This window comes from Oculina patagonica, chromosome 6, assembly GCF_052425735.1.
Source record: "Oculina patagonica isolate OP01 chromosome 6, crgOcupat, whole genome shotgun sequence".
NCBI lineage: Eukaryota > Metazoa > Cnidaria > Anthozoa > Scleractinia > Oculinidae > Oculina > Oculina patagonica.
In genome coordinates, this window is record NC_135763.1 from 19,193,860 (window position 1) to 19,217,836 (window position 23,977).

A 23,977-nucleotide genomic window follows, 5' to 3' on the forward strand; every position below is an offset into this window, starting at 1 on the left:
TGCACGGACTGCGGTATATATTACTTTAATTAACATAGTCAATTCGAAATCAATTATTAACTCATTTGCCGAAGTTTTTACTCCTTTCAATGGATTAAAATACAACTATTTCATTTCAAAATATAATGTTATCGATGTTATGTGATATTTTAGTGTGATTTAATTTTGGCGGGAAAATAGCCATAAGAGCGACCAGAGCCATTTTTGAACTAAATTCGTGGAAAAATAATTTCTTGTGCCAATCAATATATTCTTGTTTTCGATTAAGAAGGGTATGGACTGTTATAAAATGGCTTTTAATAAAAAATAAACCATCGCACTTTTGAAAAAATTGAATTTGAAAATCCCCCAAATTCACTCTGTGGCAAGACACAAGCTACCTACCTAGTTTAGAAAATATGGTAAAAATTACAGTTAAACTGAAAAGTTGTTTCTAAGCATGCAAAACATCAACAACTAGTTAATTTACCTTGAGAAAAAGTTTTGTGCACAAAATGCAAAAGGAAGATCTGTTTCCTGTACTGAGAATTTGGCCTTTTTTATGAGGATTTTTGGCACTTTCTGTTCCAAAAACTAGGGGGGTGGTCAATTTCATGATTGAAAAGGCAGAAAATCATTTTAATGCCACCAATCTTAATCTTATCTGATAGGTTTTAAATGCTGAAAATATGAGGGAAATCGGCTGACCCCCATCTTTTGGCATTGCCTGGTTTTCTCTGACAATGACACTTTAAAAAATCGTAAACGTCAGCTGATTTTTTTTTCGTGCAAAACATTAACATACCTCCCGTGTTAGACTACGAGTCGGTCTGGAGTAGTCCTAGTAGCGTGCGAAAAAATAATAAAATGACCGCCTCGTCGCCATTTTTCGCGTGGTCATTTATTTATTCGCTTCATGCTCGACGGCGACGGTCATTTATTTTTTTCGCAAGCTCGACGGACTGCGAAAAAAAAGGGTCTGCTCGTAGTCTACTCCCGTATTGACTCTGTCTAGTTCGCGCAACAAATAAGCCCATTGCAGCTTGGGTCACGTGACCAAATTTTTACTAAAAAATATATTATGGGCTATAACATAACGAATGCCAGAAAAGGAGGGCATGTCGAAAATGACACAAGTTTGATGTCCCTGGTGTTAAAGAATAAGGTTTTATGAGGGTTTAAATTTTTGAAAAATTATGAACAGATAAAGATTTGCATGAAAAATGTTGCTGGAGGGCAAGGATGATTGGTCAACTTTCTTACTTGGCCATTTCGCTATTTTCGACATGCTCTTTCCATTTCTGGCATTCGTTAGGTTAATTATAGCCCATAATTTTATGAAAAGTAGGTCGCGTGATGGTCTAGCTGCAATGGACCTTATTGAGTAATTTCCAGGATTGAACGCAGTTACGAAAATTACAATTTTTTGTATTCTTAAAAAGGCAAACGTAAATCGCTGTTTTGTGCAAATGACGAAAAATCGCAAGATGGTGAGAAAATGACGAAATTTATTCGCGAGCTGCAAGGAAGGGGGCAACGCGAAACAGTTTATGGTTACTCATCAAGGGCATTAAAAGCATTAAATCACACGCATTTTATGAATATTATACTATTTATTTAGTGTAAAATGTATTGCCTTTTCGTGTTATCAAAGCGTTTGATTTGATACCAAAACCACAGACAAGATTTATAGAAATCATTGTGTCATTTACGTGATTTGTCGAGGCAGCTGATAGATGAGATCGTGCTTCTTTTGAAAGGTTATTTGTAATGCTCAGTGCAGTGAAAACATGATAAAAAAGACTCGCAAATAATGAATACTTTTAAATATTAAAACTTGACAGTACGAGTTACAGGTTATAATACGAATTTACGTTTCACAAAAATACGAATAGACATGTTGTGGTTTAAATTTATCTTTGGTTTAAAATTTTTCAAACCAAAGAAAAAACAGTTGTTCTTTGTCTCATAGTCATTATCATAATCTGAAACAAAAGGAAATAAAAACCAATCTAGTTTGAAAAAAATTAAACCAAAAATTAAACCACATGCAACATATATACAGTAAAACATACATCGCACGTGTTAGGAATTTACATTTCAAAGAAACGGTTCTCTTTTACATTTCACTAAAATAGATCGAAGCGAACTAAGATCAAGGTCCAAATAAATATATCAAGGTTTGATTAATCTTTCGATCTGGAACTAGCCAAAAGAAATCTGTAGTAACTGATTGGAGTCCAGTTCTTATTCTTAAGCTTTTCGACTGACAAGAGTCAACAACCCCGTACCACTGTCATTGAGTAAAGAGTATCGTTCGAGTCCCCCCCCCCCCCCCCTCCCCCCCGGGGTGTTTTTTGTTGGATTTTTCTGTACCTGCGACCCGTTGCAGCGACTTGTCGCCTAGTGTGTCCCGACCTTAACATGACTGAAACATTAACCAGTCTGTGTTTATATGTTCTTCCCGAACACCTAAGATATCAGCAGTTTTCCTGCTTAATTTCTTTTAATGTTCCTAAAAGTTCATAGATACTGAAGGTATTATTATCACGTTTCTCCTTGTTAAATTTTTTCTCCTTGTTGTGCGTTGTCTTGTGTACTTTTAAACTTTTTGCCCAACCAAAACGCTTGCCACACTGGTCGCATTCAAACGGTTTCTCCCCTGTGTGTGTTAGTTTGTGACTTTTTAGATTATGTGATTGTTTGAAACACTTGCCACACTGGCTGCACTTGAAGGGCTTTTCTCCTGTATGTGTCACTTTATGCTGCTTGAGGCCTCCTGCATGATAAAAACCCTTTTCACAAAGATCACACTTAAAAGGCGCCTGTCCTGTGTGTGTTTTTTCGTGTCGCTTAAGTGAATCTGGATAAGTAAAACACTTGCCACACTGGTTGCACTCAAAGATCTTCTCTCTTGTGTGTGTTTTTTCATGTTTCCGTAGATTATATGAACGACTAAAACACATGCCACATTTGTTGCATTCAAATGGCTTCTCCCCTGTGTGTGTTCTTTTGTGCTGCTGTAAATGAGTTTTCAGATGAAAACGTTTGCCACACTGCTCGCATTCATAAGGTCTCTTTCTCTCGTCTGTGTGTGTTAGTTTATGCTGGTTTAGATTATGTGCCAGACTAAAACACTTCCCACACTGGCTGCACTCAAAAGGCTTCTCTCCTGTATGTGTTACTTTATGCCGCTTAAAACTATTTGCATGATAAAAACATTTTCCACACTGGTCACACTTAAAAGTCGCCTCTCCCGTGTGTCTTCTTTCATGCCGTTCCAATGTTTCTGGATAATTTAAATATTTTCCACACCATTTGCACTCAAAAGGCTTCGCAGTTGTGTGTGTTTTTTCATGTTTCCGTAGACTAGTTGCACGATTAAAGCACTTGCCACAATGGTTGCACTTAAAAGACTTCTCTCCCGTGTGTATTATCTCATGTCGCTTTAGATAATCGTTGAGACGAAAACACTTGCCACATTGGTTGCATTTAAAAGGCTTCTCCACTGCGTGTTTTATTTTATGTTGCTTTAGATGATAGGCGTCTTTACAACATATGCCACACTGGTTACACTCATAAGTCTTCTTTTCTATTTGCGTTTTGGTACGATCTTTAAGTTGTTCAGTTTTATCAAACAGCTTGTCGCACTGGTCGGTTTTCAGGGGTGTAGCTTCTATGGGAATATCTTCATTTTGTTCCAGACTGCTAGTTGTAGCGAATGACGTTTTGTCCATGTTGTGATTACTATCCATATTGCTAACTTTGAACACTAGCAGGTATCCTGTAACGATATTTTGTCCTTGAAAGATAAGAAATTTTTTTTTGTGAATAAGCAAAACAATAGATATTTATGTTTGAATTCTACGTCGTGGATTTACAGCAGTTAGAGCGATTTTAAAGTGCCTATAAAATGAAAACCAAGTTGAACTCATATGAAAGGCCTTTCAAAATGAAGAAAGATGGTGTTTTCCTTTTCCTGATATCTTTTCTTGTTCCAGAGATATTAACGATTTTGTATTATGCAAATTAGATAACTGATGACGTCATAAAGTTTGACAGTAATTGGTGTAAAAACACAAAATCAGTAGTATCTCTGTCAATACTAAAGCAAAGTAATTGAAACTTGGCACGAGTATTGTACCCTAAGAAATACACCACATGTTGCATATTTTGGTGTTGCTATAGCAACACTCTCGGTTCCAGTTCTCTTTCATGCGGATATGGCAATCCGGGGTTTTGATCCATTCCAAACCTCATCTCCCACCTTTAGGGTCATTTGGGTATCTAGCGCAATGAGCACATTACGTATGTTTGGAATGACACCACTTAGTTCTCCCTGTAAAGCCATAAATCGCGATATTTGATTAAAGAAGAAAAAGGCTGGAAAGAAAAGTGTTGCCATAGCCCTTTTTAATTTTGAAATATTGGAGTAAGGTGCAGGATTACAGAAAATTAATTCAGTACAACACAGGTACCCCAAACTCTATGGGAGAAATAGATCATGTGACCTTTGTTCAGCGTTGCGTGAGTGTTGTATTTAAGCGTCATGGCGACCATTGTGTAACGTCAAAATTATAAGGATTTGTATGAGAAAAAATGATTCCTACTTCAGTTTTCAATATAAAGATCCCTGTACCTGACCTCCTCTGTCTGTTAAATTGTCTCCTATGTGTTTTTTGGGCGATATAGCTCAATTACAGTGATTTTTAGTTCCATTGCTTTTCTCTCTCTCTATCCTTTTCCAAGGTTGAGCCAATCAGGTCTGCTAAGGGGAAACAGCTGTAAATTCCTTTCAGTACCTTGGATCGCTTCGAAATTTCATGGGACCATGCATGATAGTTCTTTTTTTCCATCCGAGCCATTTTAATCAGAGTCTATTTTCATAAAAACAGCATTAATGCACTTATTAGCGGCCACACCGGGGGCAGACCCTGGCAAGCCCCCGGGCATTTGCACAATGAGGTATACAAATCCCCCTACCCAAAAGCAAGATTTTGTTAACAAAAAGCTTCAAACATCCTTCCCCTGGGGGTAAAGAAGTGTGTTCTGCCAAGGCAAAAAGTGCATTATTTCAAAAGACTTCTATTTGCCATAAGTAATTTATTATTTGCCATAATTACACCTAGAGCAAAGAAAGATATGCCACTTGTTTTTTTACACATGATGAGGTTTACCTTACCTCATAAGTCATGGAATGGGAAAGTCTGAAATTCAGCCATCCTCTCGATCCAACCCCCCAGCGAAGAGGCGCCCGCGCCTCTTCGTTGGGGAGTTAGGTCAAGAGGACAGCTGAATTTCAGACTAGGAATGGTAAAGAAGAGAATACTTTGTTTCCTGGTAATAAAGAACTAGCACGCGTTAATTTTTTTTGGAATGTTTTGTATCAATTGGCGAAATATATAATCAGAAACAAAGTAAAGTTCTGAAATAGGTTTTTGCAAGAAACTAACACAGCAATGAAAAGACAATAATTAAACCTCTGTTTCTCTGCTCCTGCGTTCGTTTACAAAACAGAATTGTTTACAGTTTGACACACATCTGATCTACAAAAAAGTAACAGTATGCAAGCATATTTTGAAATACTACAGAAATACCTGGGTTTAAATCAGGTAAAGGGCATTAATTTGAAAGAATGAAGACTCCTTTCTCAAATTAAAGCATATTTGATGACCAATTTTACTTGCAATTGAAACAAATGGAATTTTTAATTTTCTTGGCTTTTGCTCTTTGCTTACCGTCCTTTCCTTTGCCATTTTTGGCAGTGTGACTGCAGACTTTTTACTCCGGTTAGCCTACTACACACTCCGGTTAGCCTGAATAGCAGTTTGGTTAGCCTGTGTATGGTTAGCTTTCAATAATGATAATGGTAACACGATATATTCTCTTAGTCTACAGCCTGCAAATGTCAGACACCGCCATTTTGGAACGTGTTTGCCAACATACCCAGTCCTTTTGCAGACGGGAACAGAACTCATTTCAAGCTCCATTTCCAACACTGCGAATCCCATGGGTCTTTCCCTGGGACCCTGCTATAAAAACTTGTGCAAGAGCTATCCATTTCCCCCATCCCGTGCTAGCCTGCGAGTGACCAAAGTAAACAAATCCCGCACCATACCTGCGTATGTTCACGGGGTCCGCCACCCGGAATGGTCGCTGATAAGAGTATAAAAGTCAAGCTTTTCAATTGAGAGCCATCGATAATGGTTTTTCAGATGTCCATTCCCAAGATTAAATTCGTACTTGTTGCACGAGACACCTGAATACGTCTAAAAAACAGCATAGCGAACAGTGTTGACAAATCTTTGTTCGCCTGATTTAGTATTGTTGTTGGCATTATTTTACCACTATGCTGTTTTTCAGATGTCTTGTGCAACAAGCTAGCATTCAGTGTCCAACCTTGGTGAGGCCAAAAGGATATATAGAGAGAAAAGCAATGGAACTAATACTCACTGGAATCAAGCTAAATCGCCCAAAAAAACCCCATAGGAGACAATTTAACAGACAGAGGAAGTCAGGTAGGGATCTTTATATTGAAAAAACTGAAGTAGGAATCATTTTTTCCCATACAAATCCTTATAATTTTGACGTAATGCAACAGAACCATGACACTCAAATTACAACACTCACACAACGCTGAACAAAGGTTACACGGTCTACTTCTCTCGTAGAGCTTGGGGTACCTGTGAGTACATTAAAAAACAAAGCAAAGACAACTTCTATTGTTATTCAGTGAGATGCAATACCTGATTCTCTCTATAGCGCGCACCTGCAGGGAATCACGGTTACCGTAGTTGTATTCATCAAACCCTGCGCGAGACTCAGCAACGCGCATCGTTGCTGAGTCTCGCGCAGGGTTTGATGAATACAACTACCGTGATTCCCTGCAGGCGCGCGCTATAGAGGGAATCGGGTATTGTGTTGTTCCAGAAAATATCCATACTTCTCCCACGGAAGGTAATTTGGTTTGAATCCCCCACCCCTCTGGAAATTCCAGTTAAGCCCCATACTTTCCTTTAAAAATTTTGGCTTTTGAGACCCCCCACCCCCTCGGAATTTCCAATGACCTTCCATGGGGTGGGTATGGATATTTTCTGGAACTGCACATTAGTATGGAAGCATTTTTCTCTATTCCTACATGGCTCCACAGACAGCCTAAGCTAACAATAAGATCCACAGTACCCTAAGAAGACTTCATTTACAAGGATATGTATAGGAACGTCTTTGCTTCGAACACCTTTATTCCCAAGGCTGTAAACAATATTATTTTTAACAATAACTGAGCAAATTCTCGCACGCTGATTGGCTTATTTTCATTGTCAATAAGAGTACAGATGCATGAAACTCGTAGCTGACGCAATCAGTGAAGGTTTTGTCAAACTTTTCAGCACTGATTTAGCGCTGTATTCTTGATGAGGCGAGAATTATACCACAAAACTAGAAGTCTTCAATGAGGAAATCATCTAAAATTTATTGGTTAAAACTTAAGAAACCAGTGCAACCTGGAAGCGAAGAGATCAGGATGTTTATAATTATTGAGGATTAAGACTGAAAATCGGCCGTGAGTGGAAGTGTGTGCTATCAATGAAATTAGGAAGCTGAACCACATTTTAGCAGATTATTTTGTGAACACTTTTCAGTGGATTAGATGTTAGTTGAAAAATTCGAATTATCTGTCCTGTTATTGGTGATAAATTTCGTCACAACATTGTCAAAGTTTGTTGAAGATCTACAACACTTTGACAATTTTATGACGCAATTTATCACCAATAACAGGACAGACGCATAAAAAAATTGAATTTGTTAAATCGACTGCACCTCACTTAATTGTCTTCAAGCTCGATATAATCCACATATTGATGCCACAGAATTTCCTCCATCGTAATCTCCGGTAATTTATCTTTTAAAACATTCGTACGAAAAAAAAAAGGGCTCTGCGGAGGAGAGACGTTCCCATAGAAATCCTTATAAATATCGTCGAGTCGAGTAGGAACTGTACGTGGCCGCTTGGGCTGCAGCCAGTGATGGCTGCTCAATCTCTACTTAGCCGCGCCGATTTCTTTTCTTAAGGAGAAATAACATGAGCATACACTAAATGTTCTTACAGAGTTTGTCCTTACAATGTTCTTCTTACCTTAACTGCAGCAAATCATTCAATAAAACGAGCAGCAAAGACTTCAAACCACGATCAAACGTACGACGATGGGAGCCGCCATTGAAAAATACTAGTGCCCAGTCTATTCTCCTAAAGTAACGTTTTGCGGACTGGACTTAGCTTGCCGGTTCAAGCAACCGCGGAGGATAATCCTAGTACTAGTGGTAACCACAGGTTAAAAAGTGCGGGCCTTGACGCACATAGACAAGGTACTGGTAGGCAGTGCCGATAAATTAATGACTGAAATGATAAAATGGACAAAAGACAATTATTCTGAGTAACGCGTCACGCAAGGATTTTTGCGGTGCAGTGTGAATTGAGATGTGATTTTTCTCAGTCGGTAAACTCGCTATGTTGTAAGTGTTATTACGAATTTCTCGACAATAACCGTTGTTGGAATCATTCGCTTTCCCGTATTAAATTTATCTGTGTCTATAAATAAATGATTATTCCGAGTAACGGGAATGCATGTTTATAATTTTGCTTATTGCCGCGAACCGATCAAAGTTATCTTTTGATTGTCGATTTGGGAATTGTAATCGAGCACGCGGTGTGAACTGATCCGGATGTGAATTTTTCTCAGTCGGTAAACTCGGTATGTTGTCAGTGTTACGAATTTCTCGACAATAAGCAACACATAACGCCTTCCATGTGACGGAAGGTTTAGATCTTATGTGACAAGCTGTTGAGAGATTAACTTATTTTTCGCATTCGTTCTTGGAGAACAGATTTTTCTCTTCCGGTGTTACGACAAACTGTCGTGATTGACACATTTTCGCATTCCGATCGTGCTTAGTGGAAGAACAAAAATTTTCAACTTCCGCTTCTCTATTCGGTTTATAAACGTGGCGCGCACGCGTAAAACGCAATCCGCTGGTCACTGTCAAGATTAGGGTTGCGGGCCTCTCTTGGGCCCGCAATAAACGTTGGATAGTGAACCCAACTCGTAAATGATCTAATAAACGCCCGGGGCGTCTATTAAATTTGAGGCGTTCTAGAGAGAGGTGTTTATTTTACCTTCACTGTAAAAACGTCAACAATACAAATAAGACGCGTAGTTTGCTAAAACAGAGTTTGTGAGTAGGATGTATTCATCGCCCTGAGTGGTCAACCATGTTGGCCATGGCATCGTTTGCCTCTTCCATGTCCGAGTCAAGCAAGAAACTAAATAAAATGCGTGATTTTACTTTATGGAGAGTTTCTTTGGTTTTGAGTCGATTCTTTGACTTCTTTGGGGTGGGGTGTCTACTAAACACGGGACATTTATACCCTCAGGGTAGGCGTTTAGTAGATAGGAGGCGTTTATTTGAGAGTGGGCGTTTATTATATTAAATCATTTATGGTAGTGATCTTATCAAAATAAGGAAATCAGAGACAGAATAAGGAATTTAAAAGCAGAGACTGATACAACGTAGAATGTCTTATTTTATTTAGTCTCCTTCATTGTTTTTCCATTGTTATCAGCCATCGTTTTCAGCCACGCTCTCCCCTGCTACAATCAATCAAATATAAAATTAAACCATAACATATTCACCCGAAAACAACAAAGAAAACCGAACCAAGTAAAAAAGAATAATCTGGGCGTTATTTAACCCTTATAAATGATATAGAAAGTTGGGGCTACACCAGAAGTACATAATGTACTTCTGGGCTACACGAAGCAAAAAATTCTTTTGACCTCAGTTGGTTTTGAACTCTCGACCTCCCAATTAGATCACCGTGCGCGTTGTTCTACCGACTGAGCTACGAGGCTAGACGGGAGAAGGTCGTGGGTAATCAATAAGCTAGGTGTCAATTTGCAGCAAGGTAGATATGAAGGGTACCATTACAATGCAATAACGAGCAACGCTGCACTAGTGGACAATCCAGTGAACCAATCAAAACTCGAAGCAAATACATGTAGCCGGCACGAAGCGCTAGTAAACGTGCGTGAGCCTAAGCGAGTCACGACTAGCAGGAGATAATCTAATCGGCGCGTGTCGCGTGTCGCGGGTCAACAAAATTGTCGCGGGTAAAATGTCGCGGGTCCACAAAATTTTCGCGGGTCCGAAAAACTTATTTTTTTAAGTTTCATATTTTTTCAGTTAAAAAAGTTCACTACCTTAACAAAGATAATCGAATAACAATAACAAGTACTTCAATGTAAATTGAACTTTACTTTAGTTTTCTAGTTTTCTATGGGCAATTTTCGAACAGTATACTACTCTAACGTTATTTTCTTTTCTGTTTTTCCAAAAATAGTTGAATGTTATAAATGATAAATTGACGTTAACTATAGATTTTAAAATGTATTTGCTTCCTAAAATGAAATAAATAAACTTAGACCAAGTAGAAGTAGCAGACAGGTGTTTTATACAGCAACAAGGTTATGAAAAAGATTCCAGACAGTGCCAACTCCGCGTGGTTGAAGGTGGTTCTCCGCGTGGTTCGAAATAATTCCACTGAACGATTCTTGAGTCCGGTAATCAAAGCAAAAAAGTCTGAGCGGTACCACGAAATATAGAGCTTGTACCACGAAGTATAGAGCTGTAAACACGAGCGAACAATCTGTCGCAAAGTGGAGGAGTGACTAATGTCGAAAGCGATCCCTGATTCACAGCGGTCAAACGCAGAAATCCCGCATCACTTCCGCTTTTCGCTGCGTAACTAAGCTTAAGTTTGACAGAAATGTGTGCAAGTCTTTCGTCAAAAAAGAGTTATAGAAGTGGCAATGGGAAACCAAACTACGACACATACACAATGTCAACAAGTTATTGCTATTGTATTATTATTTTATTATCTTGAACGTTGGTGTAGTATTTGCTGTTCAAAAACTAGAAAGCAAAAGTAAAGTTCAATTTTTCGTCCACCTACTTTCAAGCACTTGTAGCTACTTGTTATCGTTATTCTATTATATTTAATGAGGTATTGAACTTAAGAAAAACTATAAAATAAAAATATACCTTTTCTTCGGACCCGCGACAATTTTGTGTACCCGCGACACGCGACACGCGCCGATTAGATTATCTCGACTGGCAGTTCTAGGTTTACTTTTCAGTGATTGGTTAAGAAATACCCGCGAGTGTTCTAAATTAATCACTAAGCGTAGTAATGCAAACCAAAGCGAACGCGAGTTTCGCCTTTAGGCTTGGTTAATACTTACACTAATACACGAATATTTACGTAAAACATTTCCGGTTTTGTTGCAAGATACCATATATTGCATACAAAAACATAAAGTACTGCAAACGATAAGTACAGTAAAAACCCGCGTATAAGAACAAGTGGATTAAGAACACCCAGGCCTGACTGTAGGAAATAAAGTACCATTTATATAAGAACACATTCAGCCTGAAAAAAGTTGTTCTTATATGGAAAAATATCAAAGATCAACACTACTTTTCATTGCACACATAATAGTTCCACCCCAATTACAGTACAGTATTGCCTTGATTTTATTTTATCAATTTTATTAAAATTAAAATACAATTGTGTGTGCATATATATTGATTTCATCTATTGGTAGCCTAGTATGTTCCTTATATTATTTTAAGAAACTTTTTTTAAGAACACTTACAGGCTGATTTTGCAGATTATAAATCTTTATATAAGAACCAAATCAGCCTGAACCGCCAAAATAGGTGTTCTTATACGCGGGTTTTTACTGTATCGAGCAACAATAAAACGGAGAGGTTCGACGTCAATTAAATTTTTCAGCCACACGGATCAGGTGGCGGGCGTTAGTCGAGGACCTATTTTCCACTTAGGAACGAAGAGGATTAAGCAAGTAAGTAGGATCAAAAATGTTTCCTTACTTTAAATGTAGAAAACCAGTCAATAAAACGAGCAGGAAATATTTTAAACGACGATCGGACGTACAGTGAATGGGAACAACCATCGAAAAATACTAGTACACTATTGGACTGCTCTAGGATCATTATCAAAAATAACAGATGAAAACATCAAGTCAGCAAAACCCTCCAAGACTTCTAATAAAGGTTTCTTTTGAAAGAAAGAAAAGCAGTCATTTCCTTCTGAGCGTTAAATTTGGGCCGTACGAGGTCAAGAAAAATCTCTGACCTTCGGTGGATTCGAACCTGCGACCATTGCTAAGCACCATTGCTCTAAGCTACAAAGTCAGACGGAAGCAGTAGGCAGCAAGGTGGGCAATTCATGGCAAGGTAGACATGAGGGGTACAATAACAATGCAATAACGAGCCACGTACCACCAGTAGAAAAGCTGGGGTTTTTCAGTTCTAAAAGTAATTATCCCCTAAATGCTTTACTTTAACCCTAACCCTCGCACCTAAGATAAATTAAACAAGAACTGGCGAATTCTGTACTAAGAAAACACCAAAGGTAGTTATATTGTCTTACGAAACTTACGTACCGTAATGATTCGATTTAGCGCCTGGGGCGCTTATTTACTTTTGGCACCTCAAGGGAGGGCGCTTATTCGAGACAGGGCGCTTATTCGGGACAGGGCGCTTATTTAATTTTTCGAGAAACAACCAAATGTTCAAAACAAAACTTTAATTAATATTAGCAAATTGTTGCAAGTTCAGCTTCTTTTAAAAGAATTGTTCATTTAAGCAGTAAATATATACATGTACGGTACGGTTAATGTTCATGCTTTTCTCTATTCGACGTCGATGACTTGAATAGGGGCATTTATCCGCAATAGCGGGCGCTTATTAGAATACGGGCACCTATAAGGATGGGGGCGCTTATTAGAATGGGGGCGCTTATTGGAATAGGGGCGCTTATTTACAAGAACACATTCGAACGGGGGCGCTTATTCGTTAGGGGGCGCTTATTGGAAGGAGGGCGCTAAATCGAATCATTACGGTAAACCACTTTCATGAACAGTGAATTTGAGCAGAAAGACACTAATGACTCCTCAGTTGCACCGACAGTTTGATCAAACACGCGAAAACGAATCAAATTCAGGCTGTTTTTGTGAGGCGTTCCATTTTTATCAAACCAACGCGGTCGAAAGGTATAGATGCAATAGAGAATTTCACTACAGAAACAAACCTAACCTCGTAGTGTCTCCTAGCTGAAATTTATTTAAATTTGTTTGAACTAGCTAGCCAAAATTCGATGACCTTCGTGTTTTGCTTTGCGTTTAAGAATTGTTCTTGTTTGAAACGAACTCCAGGAAGACTCCAGGAATCAAAGCAGAGGAACAAATAAAACCATCTACCTCAGGATCAGCCATTCTCGTCCCCAGAGATCACGATGCGCCAGGGATCGAGACCTCTAGCTGTCCGGCTGCGATTCACGGACTCATCGTCAAATCTGATTTGCTAAAAATACAGAGCAAGCACCCTGCGCATGCTCACAAATCGGTACCGGCCATAGGTTTTGATTCCTGGCGAAGACCAGATAGATCGTGGAATCTGGGGACAAGAATGAAGATCAGCTTCAATCACGGAAAAAAGGAACGTTATCAACAGTTGAGAGCAGGAAAAAAACCTGCTTGTAGCTTGACCTCGAGGGGGACAAAAGAAATGTTCATTCGATTTGGTGTTCGATCAGGAAACAGCACTCCATGGATTCGGCTGTGAAAAAGTATGCAAAGAGCCGAGAACATTTAGCCGCGCGCGTTATCAAGCAAAAAGGGCTGACGACACACCGCTGAAACTTTCATGGCCATGTCTGTTCATGATCAGGGGATGGAAAAACATGTGTCACAACATTGAAGCTAGTTTGTAACTGTTATTTTTTGCTTCTTCTCAAAATAAATTTGCTCCCTACTTTTAGACTTGGGAGCAAAATTACTCTTAAGAAAAATATTATTAACGGGCCCAGCTTGAGAAGTATCTGGACCACCATGGCCTTTTTAAGGTTGCCAGGGGAAAGGATGAGGCTGTACATATCTAAGCGCACAAACTGTAGAGGATCATTCCTGAACAAATGTCTTACACTGCGAACAATGATTTATGTGAGAAAGCATCAGTTCGTGCGACACTTCTCACGATAAGAATAAAAATAGCAATGGTGATATAAGACTCGCATTTAAAAAAAATCGATGATGAGCTACACAATTTTGGACTTTTCGCAACAACAACAGGGAAAAGTGTACAACAACCTGGAACAGCGATTATGGAGAAGACAGGATTCAGTAATGAAATTGTCAAGCGTAGCTTGTGAAATACTTCCCTTGTTACTAAATACTCATAGCCAATGTTCAAAACAACAACAATCAACCAAGGCTTCTCTCTACAGAGTGTTTATTGTTATACACGGAAAGAACAAAGCACGCTTATAACATTACAGTGCGACTTCTTGTCGTCGAACTGGGCCACTTGAAAGAAAGTTGACCAATCAAAACGTTAATTGAAAACCAAGGATGGTAACATTTTTCGCAAAAGAACCAATGACGTTGAAGAATACCGACAATAGTTGACCAACAAAATTTGAAAACTCATCAAAGTTGCCGGAATACGCGGACCTCTCCGGAAACTTTGTCATCTGATTGGTTAGTTTCTTTCCTAAATTTTGAGCGGTTTTCAGAGATTTCAATTTTGCAGACACAAAACGAGTTTTCAAGATAAATTTTTGGAGTAAAATAAAATGCTGAGGAGATCTGTAGAGTGTATACAATAACTGAAAGCGAAGTGGATAGTATGCAAATTCAGGTTAAGCAGTCTTGCATTTACCTTCACGTGGTTACTTACTACTGCCTATACGCCATCGGCGCAAGGGTCCTCCGGTTTGGGGGTTTGCATAGGGCTAACAACCCTATCAGCAAAAAAATAATTGTTACAGAAACAGTTCACGTGGTTACAAAGAAATTAAAAGAATTGTTGTAGAGCCGTTGTTAAACAACATTAGTCTCTTTACGAAAAAGGTTTTGATTAGTCACCTTTCTTCCAAGTGGCCCGGTTTGAGTAGCCGCACTGAAAATTGCGACTGCATTTTCACAAGCAGACAAGAAGGGATGCGTAATTTTCTGACATTTTTAGGGGGGATGTGAAAATACTGTCCTCTCAAGCCCCGGATAAACGATCAAACATTTTCGTCCAACATCGCGTTTGTCTCACACAACATGGGGTGGCAAAACGAGCGAACAATGTTTGATCAAACAATTCAAAGTGAGACCGCATAACACTCTGTGCGTATTGCCGCTGAAACGTTACATAGATTCAGTTTCTGATTGGTTGTTTTTCCCGCTTGGGCTTGCTTTGTTTGCAGAGGTGGTTAAACGATCAAACATGTGCTCGTGAAGCAAACTGTTGGATGAAAACGCTTCATCTAGATCAAACATGGGAAACCAGTTAAATGCAATGTTGAGAGAGGCGGCTAAACGGTAAAACATGCTGTTCTAACATCAAGTTGGACGAAAATGTTTGATCGTTTAGACGAGGCTTTTGGGTCTCCGCACATATGGGGACAAGACGCAGGGACATGTCGCAGCAACATGTTGCAGCGACAAAATCATGTGTTGTTCACACTGAGGGGCATGTCGCAGGAACATGCAGCAGCAACAAAATTAAAATGTGTACACACACAAATACAGCTTTTAAAAGTTCCTGTTGCGCGTGCCAAAAATAATCAGCACACACGAGGGGACGTGCCGCTGCGACATGTCCCTGCTACATTTTCTTTCGTGTGTACACATTGTGATTTTGCTGCTGCAACATGTCCTCGTTCCACGTCCCCTCAGTGTGAACAACACATGATTCTGTCGCTGAGCACTACATGTCGCTGCGACGTGTCCCTGCGACATGTCCCCACGTGTGCGGAGACCTTTACATAGTTTATACCTGTCCCATCCCTCCTTGTTTTCTATGGATGGAGATTTACCAGCTTTACTTTATATGCCACTGTACTCCTTTTGGAATATATTTCATTCCTGAGTGCACTCTTACAGATAGTATCAGTTTTCTTGTTTCATCTGTTTAAGGTTGCTTAAAAGTTCAGAGATACTGAAAGTATTATTATCTTCTTCGTTGCTACATACATTCTTCCTCCTGTGTAATGTTCTACATGAATGTTGCCTTAGTCTGCTTGAGTGCCTATAACATTTTCCACACTGATTGCACTTAAAAGGCTTCTCTCCTGTGTGTGTTCTCTTATGTTTCGTTAGATGTCCTGCCTGATTAAAACGTTTTTGACAGTGGTCGCACTCAAAAGGTTTCTCTTCTGTGTGTGTTCTTTTATGTTGCGTTAGATGTCCTGCGCGAGTAAAACGTTTACCACACTGGTTGCATTTAAAAGGCTTCTCTCCTGTGTGTGTTCTTTTATGTCGTGTTAGATGTCCTGCACAAGTAAAACTTTTTCCACACTGATTGCATTCAAAAGGCTTCTCTCCTGTGTGTGTTCTTGTATGCTGCGTTAGATCCCATGAACGAATAAAACGTTTGCCACACTGATTGCATTCAAAAAGCTCCTCTCCTCTGTGTGTTCTTTTATGCAGTGTTAAATGTCCTGCACGAGTATAACGTTTGCCACACTGGTTGCATTCAAAAGGCTTCTCTCCTGTGTGTGTTCTTTTATGCTGCTTTAGATACCATGAACGAACAAAACGTTTGCCACACTGGTTGCACTCATAAGGTTTTTCTCCTGTGTGTGTTCTTTTATGTTGCGTTAGGTCCCATGAACGAATAAAACGTTTGCCACACTGATTGCATTCAAAAGGCTTTTCTCCTGTGTGTATTCTTTTATGTTCCCTTAGCTTTCCTTTGTGATTAAAACGTTTCCCACACTGGTCACATTCTAAAGGCTTTTCTCTGGTATGTTTTTTCGTATGACTTTGTAGCTGTTCTATACTGCGAAACAGCTTGTAACACTTTTCACATTTGAGAGGCTTAACCTCTGGGATTGTAATTGCCTTATCTTCCAGACTGTCAGGTTCACTGAATGCCGTTTTCCGTGTCCTGTGATTACCATCCATATTGCTGTCTTGAAAACTGGTGTAACCTTCAAAGATATGAAAAAGATGTGTCACGTTGTTTATGGGGAAATATTCCTTATAAAGGAAAACTGTACTCCCCGCAATTAAGATGAATATGTTGAAGGGGAAGGAATTCCCTAACAGAGACCAATCTGGGCGTGGCCAGATTGGTCTAGTGCTAGTCTAAGCTAGTGACCTTAAGGAAGGCAAAGCCATTGTCACGGACTACTTTCGGCTATGTAGATATTTAAATGAAACCATGCCAGATCGATCTAAACTAAAGCACATTACGTCTGTCTGCATAATATGCCAGACGGCTTTAACCTCTACACGACAGGTCTGATCTGCCAGGTTTTAAATAAAAAATGGGTTTTAGGGGATAGAGAGCATTTCTAATTTTTGAAGGAGTGTTTCGACAGTTTCTATTTATTTTTCTCAGAGTCAGTGGAGTGGCCAAGCTCACAACGTCACAAGAAAATTTCTTCTCATCAGGAGATGCAATGCTCAAGTAGTTTTTTCGAGTTCTCATTTGCTTGCTGTTCTCGCAAAGAAAAATCACGGACAACTCCTAGTGTACTGTAATCGTACATGTAAGTTTTGAATTTGTCATTGGAGGATAGGAGCCGGAGAAGGAATTGGGGGGAGGGGACTTGCACTTTCACCGCAATTTCGTTGGCCCACTCTTTCTGAATATTCTGGATCCGCCCCTGCTGGCTGCCTTATAGGGTTTGACTGCATTTCCAGATGATGTTCGAAAATGTTTTATAAAATAAAATAAATGGGAATTTTCAGTGGCCAGCATTTTTACAGAGTGGTGATTTGTAGAGGGAGAAAAACCATCAGAGCAAGGGCAAGAACTGGCCAACAACAAACTCGACCCACAGATGATTCTGGATCGGACTTCAGCGGTATTGAACCTCACCACAATGTTGGGAGGTGAGCGATCTCACCAATATGGAACCCCTCCTTCCCACTGCTGACTGAATTTTCAATAAATTGAAAACATAGGAATATCTATGCATAAGAAATATGTTGTGATAAATTTAATGCAAAGTTTGAAAAAAAAACAACAACATTGGGTAGATTTATTTTGGTTCAAAACAAAATAAGTAAATATCTCTTGAGGAACTCCAATCCATCTGTACAATTGTCCCTACCATCTACTCCCACAGTATAATGGATTCCCTATGTCTCAAATATCCAAGGGAAACAAAAATCAGTCTAAGAAATTGGGAGCTTAAGACATAGTGAAGGGGGCATCAAAATACATGAAATTGGTAGGTATTGCCTTTGTAAAATAGGCAAATCTACATAGAAATACTGTAAAACCCTTCTTGCTGTAGATACAGATCCTTAAATTACAACCAAAGCATAAGGGTCATTCCAAGTTTGGGCGTATTGATTGCAACATACAGATAAACTTATTTCATTTCTTATGCATACCCAGTTTCAAATAAATGCATCAATAACCCACAAATCCCCTTGGTAAAAAAACGGCAAGGCAATGGACCTAAAGACCTTTTTTTATTGACCTTTTTTGGCACAAAATGCTACAGAAAAAGTTTTATTGAGCAGTGATTGAAAAGTAGCTTGTCAGAATATGACTAATCACTGCTATGACCAGTGATCCTAATGTGGAAGAAGTCATTGACAAGGCTAATAAAGAGACGATGGCTTGTAGCCTCAAAGAATTGCACACCTGTGGTTGCAAATTATTCACAATAATTTAAATACATCCTGGATTAGTATGATAAAACACAAAATATGGATATGAAAGTATAGGGTGATAAGAATCAATAATGCTGAAAAAAATTCTTTATTTCTTTTTTTCTTGAATTCTTATAAGAATTTTTGCCGAGCAGGAACTTTTCAATGGTCACAGAAAGGTGTTCACTAAAATGAGAGGCCCATGAAAAGTAACAACAAGAAATAAACAAGAGTGAATGTTAAAATTCTATGAGTCAAACTTCTGAGAGGAATATGAAATTTCAAAATAATTGAGTATCAAAAATTTCTTGGTGAATGACTAATGTGCACACAAAATGCAATTCGCTTTGCTGTGAATTTATTATAAAAAGGGAAAATTCAAGAAAATTCAAGAACCAAATTCAAGAATGTGATTTATCAAAAGCATATCAATTAATCACATTCAAGTCAGTACATTTTAATATTGTGGTTACAAATTTACACACAACCAGTGGTAGACCTAGAAAATTCAGAAAGGGGGGCTGAAAACATTTCAGCATAGCAACCTCATACCATTTCCACAACAAACTCTCAAAAGATGGGTGGTTACATTTTTTTTTTAAAAATATAGGGAAAAAAAAGGGGGGGGGGGGTGCAGCCTCATTGGCAGTCCAAAGTTCATTAGGGTAAATTTGCTTTAGATTCACTTACACCCGCTTTCAGTGTTACATTCATAGCTATCTTTCTACATCCATCTTTCGACATCATCTTTCAACAGCGCTAGCGTCTTTCGATGTGCTGTTTGAAATGAGCCAATCAAAGCCGATGCAATTACAGTTGTTGAATTCATGCAAATGAGCACACAAGGACAGAAGGTCATGCTAGTGGGCTGTGATTGGTGGATTTCGGTCCGTGTTGTTTGTTAAGCACATGTATCGAAAGATGGATGTCGATAGAAAGCCGCTATGCACATTAGTGCTCACTGAAAGGGGGTGTAATTTTCTTCACTCAAATTTTACGGCAATATTTTTTAACTAAGTGAAGGGGGAAATCACACAGCTCCGATACATCTTTAATTTGGCAAAAATGTGATTCTTTTGTCAAGAGATAACAATACCTCAACAATCAGTCTCTCCTTTGAGGTTATAAATAAAAAACAAACAAAAACAATAATACTGAGAACAATAATGCCTAGTAATTAGTTCACCAAACTTTGGAGATTAATCGTATATCCTTCATGCCAAACCAGAAATGCAACACAAATAAATACATTGTGTCGCTTTCTGGTAAACACATATCCTGCAAATAAATAAAGGGTGCCTTAAAAATTCAAAACTCAAAAAAATCTGGGAAACTCAGACCTAAGACCAAAAAACTTAGACTCTATGGATGTCTCGAAAATTCAGACCTGAAACACTCAGACCCTCTCTATCTTTCAGAAAATTGGTATTGTCAGACACGGTTCACTTGTACATCACCCAATGCACTGGCTCAAGTTAATTTGGCTTGAATGGCTTCCACTAAAACAATAACGGTTATAAGATTTTATTCACTCGTAAAACTCACTCGTTTGCTATGCTCACTTGCTCGTTTTCCAAAGTTTTGAAACTCGTGAATTAAAATCTGTACGTGGCACTTTCTATGAAGTAATCTATCTATATATCCACCCCCCAATAGATGAGTTTGTTTCTAAAGGGGCTTTGAAAGTCATTTCTGAGGGAGTAGCCCTGTTGCATTCTTTGAACTTTCTCTTGAAGGGTTAGGGAAAAGTTTTCTTTCTGCAATCTGGTTATTTCTGAAGTTAATTTGGCTTGAATGGCTTCCAGTAAACCAGTAAAACAATCACACTGTGGCTGCATGGATGAACTTGACTTATACTTAATTTTATAAAGGCATTAAAGCAACCAAGAATCAATTCGAATGTTGAGTATTATTTTTCTGTCCAATGCTGGTATCTACCATTCTGGGAGCTCTGATTTACTATTCTCGCTATGCTCACCCGTTCGTTTTCCAAAGTTTTGCCCAACTCGTGAATAAAAATCCGTACGTCGCACTTTCTATGAAGTAATCTACCTATATATCCACCTCCCCCCCCCCAATAGATGAGCTTGTTTCTGAATGAGCTTGAGCTTGATGAGCTTGTTTTTGCAATCTGGTTATTTCTGAAGGGGGCATTATGCCGGAACTTTCTTTCTTAGGGACCAGCCATAAACTAAGTATTTGAAGTGGGGGGCTTGGCTATTAGGTACAAAATTGGGTGGGTCAACTATTTTTCAACATGTCAAAAAGGGTGGGCCAGGAAAAATAATGCACTGCATTAGGGTTGAACGCATGACAACTGTACTGTCTTTTTCCTCTTTCTCTTTAGATATTGAATATATTTTGTGCAATGTTCGCGTTGTTCCGTTTCTTAGATTTTCGTCTTTTATTTAGTGTTTTCATCATCATGTAGAGTTTATTGTGCTAACTATGATCGTGTGGAATTCTTCTAGTAACTTTGTAAGCAGCATTTCATTGTCTTTTTAGTACCGATATTCTAGTCTTAGTATTGTCAGATACGATAATGGACTATGTTGACGCGCTATGTGAATTGTCGATACTTTAGTTATTTTAGTATTTTTGTAATTGTTGTGTCATATGCTGTATAAAATTTAAAAAAAAAAAAAAAAAAAAATTAGGGGTGGGTCACGGTTAAATTATTAATTTAAAACGGCATCGGCAAACATTCTATCAGAATGCATATAACAGCATTTCTCAGGTTCTAATAATTTAAATTTGTCCAATGGAGCATCCCCCCAGGCCCCCAGACCCTCCCTGACGATTCCAATCAACTCAGAGGCCTACGCCAGGGGCACAAAACAGACCGTTTAGGTGAATATCTGTTCGGAAGCCCTATAATCGCCGTGTGATTTCAAATTAAAGTGTGTCTAAAAACTGGAGATTTCTTTAGCTAAATCTTTTGTGTCATGGAAAAAGTAATGCCTGTTGTTTTTGGGCAGAGAAAAATATCGTTTTGGATATGAAAAAGGCCAGCTACGATTTTCGAAAAGGCAGCAGCGGCTCATAAATTCTGTTAATAATATTTCGTTCACTAACATTTTCTGAAGTTTGAATGTCCAGCTACTTAGGGCCTGTTTACATGATTCCGGAATGACTTTCATCCGGAACGAGTCATTCCATCCCCATACATTTCTCTGTATCTGTACATGATACCGGAGTCAAGTCATTCGGAATGAGTTCATTCCGGTTTCATCGGAGAAAGTTTCGTTCTGGAATGACATTTCATTCTGTATCATGTCACAGAATTCGTCCGAGATGAAGCCGCCCGCGAAACCGCAGGACCCACAGTTAGAACAGAGCGAAAAACGTAATAGCATTTACTGTTTAGCCCAAAGAAGCAGCCACGTCAAATACTCGTAAAATGCAGATACGGCCTAATGGGCACAAAAACATGTTGCGCGAAACATGCGCCATCTGTTTTGACCTCGCGCGAAAACCACGCACGTGAAAATGCCTTTGGTTGAACCGATCGACTCTGTCATGTAAATGCAGAACGAACTCATTCCGGAACGAGTTTCGTTCCGGAATGAAAGTCATTCCGGAATCATGTAAACAGGCCCTTAGTACTAGCGGAGTATCCGAAAAGATATACTTTTCTTAGTATAGCGTTTAAAAGTACGGTTTTAAATCGGACAAAAAGTATACACTTATGGCTCATCTTCGGTGTAAGAACCTGTGGAACTGACCGGTCCGTAAAACAAAGAATGAACAAAGCAACAAAGAGCGTCAAAAACAATACAGAGTAGGAAAACAAAAGCTCCAAAACAATGCAAAGAAAAATATCACAGGTTCTTACACCGAGGTAAACCCGCACTTATAACGTAAAAACGGTGTTCTGACACTTATAGTAAAATGTTATCGTTGGGTGCCCCCGCTACGCCAAGATGCTTTGTTATTCATACCTAAAATAAGTCATCTGTACGCCAGTTAAAAGGTACCGACAACGATCGTACGCCGGTAAGCCAAGATCTTCGGCGTTGGGCCATTTGTATCCACACAATCCAGCAAAAGAAAGATTCCTATATTCGATAGGACCGAGCTGTTGTTTGCGTTTGTCTTTACTATGTTCTTCTTACCTTAACTGCAGCACATCAGTCAATAAAACGAGCAGCAAAGACTTCAAACCACGATCGGACGTTCGACAATGGAGCCGCCATTGAAAAACACTAGTGCCCAGTCTATTTTCCCAAAATATTATTTTTTCTGTTGTACTGGACTTGGGGACTAAGGTCCAAGGATCATTATCAAAAATAACACTGATGAAACACATAGGCAACAAATCTCTTCTATAGGATTTCGGTTGAAAGAAGGTTACTTCACTGTTTATTTTGAGATATTCAAGCCTGCGTTTGAAACCAAGCTGTCGTACCATTGTTTTTCCATTGTTTAACAAGCCTTAACTTTCTTTTCAGCTTCCCTCTCCCATAGGCCTTTCTCGATTATGCTAGTAAAACTGGCATTTAATGCTACTAGAAATTCTCGCATAAAGCCAAAAAAATGCTAAAATAATGCCTGATTTCTTTAAAAAATGCCACTTGAATTCCAAAGAATGCTTTGTTTTATTTCAAACAAAACGTACAAACTCTTACATTATATGCTCATATCAACAACAGGTGATACTTAATAATTGTTTGTTTATAAAAAAAATATAAAAAAATAACTTAAAAAAATAATTAAAAGAAATAAAAAAATATTTAAAAAAAACACACACACAAGTAACACAACACAAGTAAACAAGTAACACAACGCACAAACAGTCGAAACAGACAGAAAACAATCAAATCAATCAAAATTGTGAAACTTTAGGATTATTTATCCTTCTGAGTTCTGAGTGCTGAAATCTGGATCACAGTCATGAAAAATGACAGAAAATGCTAGCAATTCTTTTAAAAAAAAACCGAAAAAAAAATGCTCATTTTCCCAAAAAATGCCGAAAAAATGCTAGCATAATCGAGAAAGGCCTACTGTCCCCTGCTACAATCAAACAATCACCAGCTTTTTAAACAGTAATTTACAGGCATTATTGAATATATGCATATGGTTTGGAGGGAAGAGCATTAAGCCTTTAGTTTGCAAGCCTGTAACTCTGTCACCCTGCAACCTTTCATCCTGTCGATAGAAGAAAACCAGCCAATCGCTCGCTTTACGGTTACGAAAAATGCGAGCAGAGACTAATAAAATTAAAATTTAACCGTGTAGCGATGGAACGAGAGCCC

The 23,977-nt window shown here is 38.7% G+C and overlaps 2 protein-coding genes across 3 annotated transcripts; both read right to left on the reverse strand.

Moving 5' to 3' along the window:
- Positions 1–2,353: 2,353 nt before the first annotated feature.
- Positions 2,354–8,211, reverse strand: LOC144657494 (uncharacterized). Its single transcript, XM_078517837.1, has 2 exons — positions 8,114–8,211; positions 2,354–3,781 (listed from the first exon to the last, which is right to left on the reverse strand). The coding sequence occupies exon 2, from the start codon at positions 3,732–3,734 to the stop codon at positions 2,460–2,462; it is 1,275 nt and encodes a 424-aa protein (XP_078373963.1). The 5' UTR covers positions 3,735–3,781; positions 8,114–8,211; the 3' UTR covers positions 2,354–2,459.
- A 7,716-nt stretch (positions 8,212–15,927) lies between these two features.
- LOC144657507 (uncharacterized) lies at positions 15,928–22,912 on the reverse strand. 2 transcript variants are annotated; one of them, XM_078517862.1, is made up of 2 exons: positions 22,838–22,912; positions 15,928–17,041 (listed from the first exon to the last, which is right to left on the reverse strand). In XM_078517862.1, exon 2 carries the CDS (start codon positions 17,013–17,015, stop codon positions 15,999–16,001), a length of 1,017 nt encoding a protein of 338 aa, XP_078373988.1. In that variant the 5' UTR covers positions 17,016–17,041; positions 22,838–22,912; the 3' UTR covers positions 15,928–15,998. The 2 variants fall into 2 exon arrangements, with proteins under 2 accessions (XP_078373988.1, XP_078373987.1); XM_078517861.1 differs by having other exon boundaries at positions 22,664–22,891.
- Positions 22,913–23,977: the final 1,065 nt, after the last annotated feature.